Below are 11,976 nucleotides of genomic sequence, written 5' to 3'. Positions count from 1 at the left end.
ACCATTATCATCATCCTCTTCCTCATTGCCTAGTTCTGAATTAGAATCGTTAACTTCGTTCAAAAGATCTTCTCTGTTGCTTTCATTATCACTTTCATTTTCAATGCCATCATCCAGATCTTCATCTAGCCACTTGCAATATTGCTTGTATTTTCCGTACCCTTTGCAGCCAACTACAAAGACGATGGAACGATATCACACATTTTTTTCATAAAGTTACTGCATTGTATCACTCAAAACCATATAAAAACAATTTCACTTATCTGATAACGCCAGTACTCGCGTGGATTACAATGGTAATCCACTCGGAAAAATTGTGCATCACTTGATAAAACTCCGTATAACTTTGCAATGCATTGCGACAAATACGTCTAAACACCAGTAATGCCTCACTTAGACTGTGACGAGAAATTGCATTGACGCTCAACTACGCAGTGCTGCAGGTGGTGACGTAATAAAGGATTAAATATCAATGGATTACTATTGTAATCCACGCGAGTACTGAAGGGTTAAAGGTCTTCCTGGTCGACGATGTCCTCTAGGTTTATATTGCACCATAATTTTTGGGATTCTTGAATTTTCCATTCTTCTTACATGATCTAGCCAATTGAATTTGTATCTGCTGATTTTTTCTTCTACTGACTCTACTTCTAATTGTTCTAAAATTTCTTCATTCCTTTTTCGGTCTAAAAGAGTATATCCTACTGTCCTCCTCAAAAATTTCATTTCCGTTGCTTTGATTCTGTTCATGTCTTTTTTCTTTAATGACCAAATCTCGCTTCCGTATAAAAGGGTGGGTAATGCTAGTGTATTATATATTTTTATTCTTGTAGATTTTTGTACTAATTTAGCTTTTAATGCATTGTTTATTATTCCTAGAATTTGTGTAAATTTGGTAATTTTCTTGTTCACATCTTTTTCATTTTGATAAGATATTTCACAACCCAGATAATTGAAATTTTGCACTTGTTCGAGGCATTGGTTATTGTGTATTATCTTACTTCTGACTGGGTCTTGTCCTAAAAATGCCATTACTTTTGATTTTTGTGCTGAAATTTCCATCCCAAAATCTTTTAATATTTTATTTAATGTATACAATCCTCTTTGTAAATTATCCTCTGAATTGGAAATTATGACTTGATCATCGGCATAGAGTAAGGTATTTAATAATAATAATTATTATTATTAATTATTATTATAAAAAAACATGTTTTTTGTTGATAGTACAATGGTAATAAGATATTCCTTGCACCGAAAATAATAAAATCAATAATACAATAAAGACGTAAGTTCCTACGCAGTATTCTTAAGTTCCATTCAGTGAACAAATTTGTGGCTAGCAAATTGACAATGTTTTGCGATTTTATGGTGTTTCACATCTGACGAGAAAGGTCTAGGATATATACATTTTAATTTCATGTGATTATCTGTTATGCTTTCTATAAATATTTCAGATACTCAGGAAGCCAGTTTTAGTTTGAACCTGGCCAGTCACCACAACAATACTGTTATCCTGAATTATTTGTTATAAACTTTTTAAAATATAATTTTAAATAAATATAATTACAGAAAACAAGTTACAAATGTAAATTATGCAAATAAAATAAAAATGTAAAGAGAGGAAACTATTGACATATTATAATAAAGTATGAGGATGTAAATACAGTTAGGCCAAGTATAAAGATCTATGAAAAAATGAAGAAACATACCTTCAACATAATACGTAACAAAAGGCATCATTATTTATTATGTGCCAATTAGCATAAACTCAGTGAACTTTAAATCCTGTAAATACGAAGTGAAAAGAAATATGTTTATAACTAATTTATTACAAAAAAAAATAATAAACAAACCTTGAAAACCATCAAAGTGAGTGTATGCATCTACAAATTATAGGTAGTTCTGACGTATAGCAGGCATTCCGAATCTTAAAACTGCAACATTCAAGGGATCACAAAACAGCTGTTTACAATGAACTTGAAAATCAACGGTGTAACTTCATTGTTATAGCAGGCAAGACCCAACAATTTGACTAGAATTCTGGTACACCACAAACCACAAGTAAGATTATAAAAATGTAATTTATACAATAGGCCCCTATTTAATATTTAGAAGAATTGTCAATCATTTGTCATAAAATGTTACATTTATGTGGAGAAATGAGGGTCCATCCACACATGTGTGGCTTGCGAGAGGATCATCTTGACTGTCTGCACATGCATGGAATGTGCGGACTTAGTTACTAAAAGTCTAAACTAACCAAACCTAACTTTCGTATATGCAAGATGTGTAACCGGAGCATGAAGGAAGTTCTTGATTTGGTCTGGAATGTGCACGCGAAAATAAATCCAGGTAAGAATCACGCTGGCACTACATGAGAGGTTTGCGCATGCGCCACAGCCAAACTGTTCCTGTTGTGAGCCTCTCCTATCCACACTCCAACCATTAATAATTCTGTTGTTATGCATACAGTCTCTTGGAGGAACAGATGATATGAGAGAATTGTGTAGGTGTATTTTCAGTCCATAATACTAAAGGGAAGATTAGAGTCAATTCCCTAAGAGTCACCTGATTTTACTTGTCATTTCTATAAATTAGTGGATCTCACCAACAGATGTCCCTGACATTTTTTATGATTCTGGTTTCCTATCACACTTTTACCATGTCGTCATTGTGATTGTTGAGAAAGCTCTGCATTTGGTATCACCAAAACTCTTAGATCACCCAGTGATATATTTTTAATTGAATGAAATAGTCTTTTGTTCAACCTTTTTTTTTTTTTACTTCGCAATTCTTCACAGTATGAATTCAGGTAATTGTTGCAAGTCTCAAATACCCAATTACCTAAGTATTACATAATGTCAATGAGAACTTCACGAGATGGGTACAGTTATTAATGGTATGAATATTAGTAAGTAGTTTACATGTTCCATTAAATGAATGCTATCATTAAGGAAATCAGGCCTTGTTAGTAGTTGGCCCTTCGCCATATAATTTGCATGGACTTCGGCTAGTGACCTGTGACTCAGAGATAGAAAAGATGTAAAGGTCATGTCCGTTAGGCTGGTATTGTGTCACATCATAGTAATTGTTTCTTATGTATAGTGTCAAGATTTAAGATCTTTATTAGATCTGTACATTTACATGAAATTGTGGAATTTTTAAAGAAGTAACATTTTATGTGTAGTGGTATTGGTTATTGTTCACTGGTACAAGAAATAAAATTAATTGAACGTAGTTATGATTAAATTATTTCCAATTATAGTTAGTTATTGCTCTAGCAAATACTAACAAACATGGTGATCAAAGTGTTAGTGACGTTTGGAATTTTTGTGTTAAATTTTCTTCTGTGTACAGCTGTAAGTATGTGACATATGTCTTATAAAATATTTTAATACCGGTATATAAAAGGAACGCTTGATGGTATTAATGCCTGCAATTTCTATTCAAAATAAGTCGTTTGCTAGTAAATTTGCACTAAACGTTTATTATTTGCCATATTTGCTGATGTTATGCAAGTAGCTTCTTAAAGTTAGCTGTGTAACTTATTCATTCCAGTAAGAATCTGTGACTTCTTAATTTTAATTTAATTTATTTTTTTTATTTTAAGTAATCACACATTGCTATAGACATCGTTATAAATACGGAATATAAATGAAATAAGGAAACCCAATCTAGAATGGTATATTGATTTGTGAGTAAAAAAACTCTTATATGCTATAGTAAGGGTTTTCAAGTAACAAACGATGTAAATCTCTCAAAATTTACTACATGATCTGATAGAGGCAACTTATTAAATAATTCAATTGCTATATCCTTTCTTTTTTATTTCATCAATTTAACCTTTGGCAAAACAAGCGAATATAAAATCTTGTGAAATAAGAGTGTCATTCAGAGCCATTAATCCTAAGTAGGCTTTCAAATATACAGAGTGAGTCGTAAGTAATGTCATTAATTTCAGAGGGTTATTCTTTGAAATATTTCAAACAAAAATTTTAATACTATTTTGCTCGTTTTTGTTTCCTTTTCAAGAAAAAAAAAAAATGTTTTATATGAAACATTTTATAGCGTGGTTTTGGGAAAACCATTGATTTAATTCCCAATGTACTTAGTCAATTTAAGAGAGCAGCGTGTTAAGATAATATTACCAGTTGTTCTGCATGGTTGTGAAACTTGGACTCTCACTTTGAGAGAGGAACAGAGATTAAAGATGTTTGAGAATAAGATTCTTAGGAAAATATTTGGGGCTAAGAGGGATGAAGTTACAAGAGAATGGAGAAAGTTACACAATGCAGAACTGCACACATTGTATTCTTCACCTGACATAATTAGGAACATTTGCTGTCCAGTAACCGTTTGATTACATGGAAATCTCATCTGGCTTTAGGTTGATATTAGTAAATACAGTGAAATTTCCCTTAACGGATACTTCCCAATAGCAGATTCCTCTCAATAGCGGACATTTTAAAATTCCCCTGCAAAATAACATTGGCCCTTATAATAAAATTCTTCCAAATAGCGGACACTGAAATGTATCTCCCAACAACAATTAAAACTTCCAAATAACGGACAGCGTGAAAGAAAAAAAAAAAGAAAAAGACGGTTGTAAATTAAACGGAATTCTTTGCAACAATCATTATCGTGCATTTGAACGTTCTTGAACTTTATTGAAGGTAAGCAGCACAGTTGTTAATTGTGATACTGTACGTGAGCAGTCCGTAAGGTTCATATATATTACCTTAAGCAGTCTGTACTTTCTTAGTTTATCAAGTTGAGTGTTCGGAAGTACAGTCACATTAAAAATATCACAAAAACGTAAACGTTTGTCACTAAAAGAGAAAGTGAATATTGTAAAGCATAGTGAGAATAAGAAATTAAGTGTTCGTGAGCTGCCCACAAAGTTTAATGTGGGAAAAACTCAGGTTAGTGATATTTTGAAAAACAAGGATGTTATTTTAAAATCATACACTGAGAATGCAAAAGAAAACACAAAAAGAGTTTTTCCTACAACTGATGGGTTTGCCATTGACAATTTAACATAAATGGTTCTGCCGTACTAGAGCAAATAAGATGCCTTTATCTGGGATTTCTCTCTGGATGAATACTGTAAACAATCTCCTGTCTTCTGTACTGTACTGTAAAATGTAATGTTGAATATGTATGAGAAATTTTAATGTACTGTATACAGTACATACTAACGATTTTCAAAATAGCAGACACTTCTCAATAACAGACATTTAATTTTTCCCCGGCGGTGTCTGTTATTGGGAGGTTTCACTGTACCTATATTATAAAATAATAAATTATATACATCTGAAATATGCAAGAAATTAGTCATAGAAACGAAAACAAAAGAAAAGATACTTGAACATATTCAAGTCTATAAGTCAACAGAAATATAAATAGTCTAATGTTACTATGTAATCAGTGGATTATCATACCCGTATATATAGAAATTCTGTGAATGTAGAGGATGAAATGTTTTGACATTTCAATAATCCATTGGATCCAAGAATTTAACGACAGAATAAAAATGAATTAGGATCAGGAATAGGAAAACATTATGTAGATTATCTACAAAAAAACTTGTCATACTGGCAGAACATGACCTCTAACAAGCAACAGGATGGAACTTAGATGCCTGAATGTCATGCATCACTTGTACAACAACAGGTTTCAGAAAATAGGAACTTATGATGCAATATTATGAATGTCATCAGTTTATTCTTGCTCTTTCTTTTTGAAACCATATGGATTTTAGTTTGTTCCATGCCAGTCCTAATGGCTGCAGTTCCACGCATACAAAGTGCAAATCATGCTAGTTTTGTCGCGAGATGACAGTCCCCAAAGTACTGCATTAGCTGTGATATTCTGGAACGAATTGAAGAGCACAATGACTACTTTAAAGGGGAACACAACACGTATATTGAATGTTTTGAGTGTTGAGCTTATTTTAAATTGAATGGTATAACATTAATCTTTCGACGACAATAGTAGAGTTATTCGCAATTTAAAGGTACGGTCACACGTCGCTACTTTTGCAGCGCTACTTTTATACTGCAGCTGCAAAAGTTGCGTGTCGTGTTCACACGTAAGCCAAAAGTAGTGCGCTGCACGTATTTAGTAAGTCTATGGCTGCACGCTACTTTTCGTGCTGCGCAACCCGAGTGCTGCAAAAGTTGCAACTGGAGGTTGCGGGTCTGTTCACACGCAATGCGCTACTTTTGCAGCCGCAGTCATGCTGCAGGTTTCCATCTCCGTATTGACTTCTCAATATACATTTTGTGGTTACGTTCGCATTAAGAAACTCATGCGAAAGCTTCCTTATCTATTATTTGCTTTTCTGTCGTATCTAGTATTCAGAAATTGACATTATTTTTACTATAAAGCTTTTAAAAACGCCTATATACTTAAATGATAACCAACAGTATATTCACGTAATCAATGTTGGCAACCTTCCTGTTTGGAACTACGCTACGGAAAATTAAAAAAAAATGAATCATATCGTCACCAATTATGCTCAGACTGTGTTGTGTATTTAATAACTGTTACAAATAATTTATTTTCATCACATTTACCATTAAAATATATCCAAGCAATAAAAGCATCATTGGCACATTTGGGTGGTAACACTGGTTGCAACAGCAGCAAAAGTTTCAACAAAACCGATATAAAAAATGCTGCGGCTGCAACCCTGAGAACCCTGTTCACACGTCGCTACTTTTAAGTTGCGCGCAGCATGGAAAAGTAGCGGGCAGCAGGTTCGGCAGCCGCTACTTTTCGGGTTGCACCGTTGTTCACACGTCGCAGTACAAGAGTTGCGCAGTTTTTTGTACTGCATCGCTGCAAAAGTAGCGACGTGTGATCGTACCTTAAGATTTCCCGCATGACGTCAGTAAGCCAGAAGCTGACCTTGCATTGCAGTCTGCTTGAGTTATGTTATTTAACATGCCAGTTAATGGCTTCACGTGTTTTCATGTTTATAACCATTGTTAACAATTTACTATTCACAATAACAATAAATTAACTTCATTAACAGTGGCGGCTTCTCCCTACGTGCTAACATGCTGCAGCACGCCATAAATTATCGTTGAAATGGTATTGTTAAAAAAACTCACACAATACAAATTCTACTTATAATAGTTCCCTATTTTCGATAATAATTTAGTGTTATGGACTCAATGAAATCCATCCTTACTCTCAAACGTTTCCAACGTGCTAGCAGTGTCTGCTCATGCGCAGAATAGCATTTCACCTTGCCCCTCCATGATATTTTGTCCTGTTTTTTCACACAGCACCGTGCTCATTGTTGTGCAGCCCGGTATGCTTTTCTTCACTCTATTTTGGTGAAACTTGCTTTCTTCCCTTTTATATTCTTTGGTTTGTAGCAGTCGACGGAACAGTACTGCCTACACACCGCTAAAGATATACCGGTACTTAACTTTGAAATCTAGAAATGTTATAGCCTATTATAATCTCAGCAGATAGTTGTTTATTTTAAGTTTATTATCTACGAGTTACGGGTCTATGTTGGCATGCCTTTCCGCGGGAGTCCGTTAAAAATAGGGGTAATTTTCCACTTTCAAAACAGTGTGTGCAAGTTCATATAGCTCATTATCTTGTACTGTGGACATTTTAAAGGTATATTCTATATTTTGTGCCTAGTGTAAATAAAAATGTGTGACATGTAAGTTTAGTGTGTGTGTGTGTGTGTCCAGAGGTAGCCTAATTTAAAAAATATCTGTCTGCGTTTGTCGAATGCGCGTCATCATGCTTACGAAAAGGCACTTTTCAGTGCCAATAGGCCTAATTTATTAATTTGTGTGCACAAGGTTGAAATTTTGAAGTAAGAGAGAAAGTAAGGAATCCGTGTTCTGAAATTTATCCAAAATATACAGTAACTAGCCTATGTAACTTACACTACTGCTTGTGAAAAGTGCAACACCCAGAAAGAATGGCCCGAACGACTCCAAACTCGGGAAATGTGTAGTACAGTTTGCTACTGGTCAATAATTGATTACGTTTCCAGAGAGATGGCGTACACCAGTGGCGTATACTGGTTAAAGGGTTTGGGCTACCGCTGACCCTATTATTACACAAAATATATCTTAACAATTACTTTAATTTTAATTACTATGGTAAAACTAATAATACAAAATTATTACATTATGTTATATTATAAACTTTTTCTTTTGTAATTTCCTTGGGCTACTGCCGGTAGCCCGCAAAATACGCCCCTGGCGTACACATAGACCCAACAGTGACGTCTCTTGTGTCACGAGCAAGGTCAGTGTTATGCCTTGCACAGTTAGTGCAGAGCTCCCAAACGAAGTGGAAACGTGAAAGCTAGTGCAGGTATGCTTCTTCAACGTGAACGGGGCAGAATGGTTGGTCTTTGGGAAGCAGATTTGTTATACTGTGATATTTCACCCTGCATGCTGCTACAACAGTGATGCATGTGTGGAGCCAGTGGATAGAAGAGGATCGTACGCAGAGACGAGCGGGTACTGGACTACGTAATGTGACTACAGCACGGTATGACTGCTATCTTGTCCGTATGGCTGTGACGGACTGTGACCGTACAGCTTCATCCACAGTGTTGAGGCCACGTTGGAGTACTGCAACGTGTGTAGACCTGTCTGTAGTAACGGTTCGTCGCTGGCTTTTGAGGGCTGGACTAGTGACTCGCATGCCGTTGCGTCTGCTTCCATTGTCCAAAAACCACCAATGTCTCAGACTGCAATGGACATGTGAACGCCGTCACTGGCATGCTGAGTGGCAAAATATAGTGTTTTCGGACGAGTCCCACTTCAACTTGTCCTGCAATGATGACCGCATATGTGTTAGACTCTACTGTGGTGAATGCAATTTGAGAGCCTGCATTGTTGAGCGGCATAGCGGACAAACGCTTAATGTGGTTTGGGGCGCCATTGGATACAATATGCGATCTCGCCTCCTACGTATTCAGGGCAATCTGAACACCAACCGCTACATTAGGAAGTTTTTAGAGCCCGAGGTACGGTACTGCCCCTCCTTCAGACAACTCCAAATGCCATATTTCAGCAGGACAATTCCCAGCCACATGTGGCGAGGATTGTGCAAGTCTTTTTCGAAGAACGACGAGTATTACTGCTTCTCATTGAACATGTCTGGGATATGATTGGTTGGTAACTTGTTTGTCATAGTCCTTCAACACCCACTCTTGACGCATAAAAACTGCGTGGAGGGAGATTCCACAGGAACATATCCAGGCCCTTTTTGATTCCATGCCATGACACTTAGAGGCTCTGATTGCACCGCATGGAGGCTTCACACCATACTGAAATCTCACGATCACAGATCAGGTACAGTTCTGTAATTTTAATCATTTGTGTATTGTCATGTAGCCTAGGCCTACCTGATCTGTGGTATCAATTTCATTTCAATCACATATATCCTTCCTGGTGTTGCAATTTCCACAAACATTAGTGTAAATGTTACCTTTAAAAGCCGAAATACATCAAAACCAGTTTTAACTAGTAAAAACTAGTTTTAAAACTAGTAGATAGAAAGCAAGATTTCGTAAGATGTAGAATCAATGATAGGTCAGGTTTTTTTTTTTTTTTTGGTTTGTTTATCAAACAAAAACCTAAACAAACCAAAACTAACCTATCATTGATTCTAGATCTTACGGAAACTCTCTTTCTATCTACCTACATTTGCCTAAACTAGTTTTTACTAGTTGAAACTGGTTTTGACGGATTTCGAGTTTTAACGGTAACATACTGGTATATAACTTAATGATGAACTCTGTCGATTCATTACTCAAAACTGCTTTTTCTAAGCAGTCTTTAGAAGATAAAATTAGAATTAAAAATCTAGAGCAGCCAACACCAGAGCTCAATATTGTGCAGAAAGCAAAGAATGGTAAAAACTATGCATAGCCTACACTAGAAAATTTATGAGAACAGTAACAGGATGTGTTCTGCTTCCCTTGCCTATTATTTGGTAGCAGTAATTCATGATCTGCGACAGGTGTCAAAGAAAAAAAAAAAATGAGGATGAATTTCAGAACATGGATACCTTCCTTTCCCTCTTACTCCAAAATTCCAATCTTGTGCACACAGAATAAATTATTGGCACTGGAAAGTGCCTTTTCAGAAGTTTAATGATGCAAATTCGACAAACACAGACAGACCTGCTCCTTTTAGTATTTTAAGATAATTGTCAGTGAGATATCCGTAAGTGTACTGAAATTTTCCCAATATTTTGTAGCACGCTATTATTTTGAGGTATGAGCTGCTACTATTCATTAATAAAATCAGTGGCATAAACTTTACATGCAACTGTTATTTTGTTGTAATACAGTAATATGAAATGTATTTTCGTAATGTTGGCTAATTTTTCTCTACTCTAAACCAATACTAATAAAATTCTGCCACAAACTACTGGACCTGCGTCTGACATTAAATTATTATAAAATGTATAAACGAGCCTAACTTACCGCTTGATCAGTGTTCTATTGGAAATCGGGTGAAATTTCTGCAACTCATTTTCCCTGCAGGTGGCTCGTGAAATACACTAAACTGCATTCCAGATAACATTAATGCTGATGCAATTAACACATTGCCTCTTGGACATCGACCTTGCATTTCCTGTGAAGATCACTGTACATTATGAATTTATGACCCTCTGGTCATCCTACCTGTGAAAACGGTGGCGAGCTGGAAGTGAAAACTATTGCGTTGTCGCTTTGAAGGATGAGTACATTAATTTAAAAAATATTCTTTTTTTTGTGTTGTGTTCCGCTTTAAGCAAGTTTGTTTCTCTGATGATGCAATCTTTTACACCTCCAGAAGTCAACAGACACAATGTTCGGATTTGGGGGTTGGTAGATTGTCTCCAGAAATTTTGTGTAAGGCCATTTGAGCAAAAGATATCAATTGCCTTTCTTGTGACCATTCTTACATTTCGATTCAATACCGATTTTCGTAAATATAAAAATAATAATATAAATAATTATACATCTTGATTACACAGCTTTTAACACTGTATCACTTCGGAGTATGTATGATAAGAACTTCCTTGTGTTAAATATTAACATACCTTGTTAACATGTTTCGACCTATTTTCGGTCATCTTCGGAACTTCCGAAGGTACGTTAATATTTAACACAAGAAAGTTCTTATCATACATATTCCGAAATAAATAATTACATTACAAAGAGTTTTATGTCAATTTCTTGGAAATAAATTATATTTAAATAACTCAGTTAACGAAGCCATATTTTTATGGTTTACCCAACAACGTGCAACAGGGATGCCATTATCCAGACCTATAATTCAAGAAAAGGCTAAATTATTAGCAGAGATGTTACAGGAAGAAGAAAAGATTTCAGTGCTAGTTCTGGCTTGTTAGATAGATACTGGTAGGTATAATATAGACTTATATAGCATACCGTACTTCAGTTACATCGAAGTGGAGAAAGTATATTATATTGAAGTGCATGTTATTGTTTACACTGTTAATATTACAGTGTCTTAATTTCACTACTGAAAATAGTAGCTACCCAGGGGTTATCCGAAAAACATGTTATCCGAAATAGCTCTGCCCCTTTAGTTTCGATAAATGGGATTCTATTGATTATAAAGGTTTACTTTGGCGTGAAGTGTATTAAAATAATGAGTAGCTTTAAATTTGTGAAGCTGAAAATGCCTTAAATCGTTGCACACAATTTAATGGGCACAAGGTTACATGAAGTCGCAATTTTACCAGTACAGTACATAACTTGTAGGCCTAATAGTGGTACCGGTATGAGAAAGAAGGTCTATTTATATTTTTATCGAGTGTTTCATTATTTTTATGTGAAATGTTATTGAAATATCTTAAGCAGCCACAGGAATTCGAAATTTAAAAGTATTTTTGTTACTAGTATTGTGTATTCCTGCTAAGGTGTAATATCATTGGTATTTCAACTGGCTGAAAGGCAATTTAGAA

At 35.2% G+C, this 11,976-nt stretch overlaps 1 protein-coding gene across 3 annotated transcripts in view; it reads left to right on the top strand.

Annotated features, from left to right (window-relative positions):
- Positions 1-3,000: 3,000 nt before the first annotated feature.
- Positions 3,001-11,976, top strand: part of teq (Tequila) — a 103,555-nt gene continuing 94,579 nt past the window's right edge. For 2 of the 3 annotated variants that reach the window (XM_069823998.1, XM_069823997.1), the window contains exon 1: positions 3,001-3,359. In XM_069823998.1, coding sequence (XP_069680099.1) covers positions 3,297-3,359 — 63 coding nt within the window. In that variant the 5' untranslated portion in view covers positions 3,001-3,296. The remainder of the gene's footprint in view (positions 3,360-11,976) is intronic. The other variant, XM_069823999.1, reaches the window with a different exon arrangement.

This window comes from Periplaneta americana, chromosome 4, assembly GCF_040183065.1.
Source record: "Periplaneta americana isolate PAMFEO1 chromosome 4, P.americana_PAMFEO1_priV1, whole genome shotgun sequence".
Lineage (NCBI taxonomy): Eukaryota > Metazoa > Arthropoda > Insecta > Blattodea > Blattidae > Periplaneta > Periplaneta americana.
This window is presented reverse-complemented; position numbering and strand designations above follow the sequence as displayed.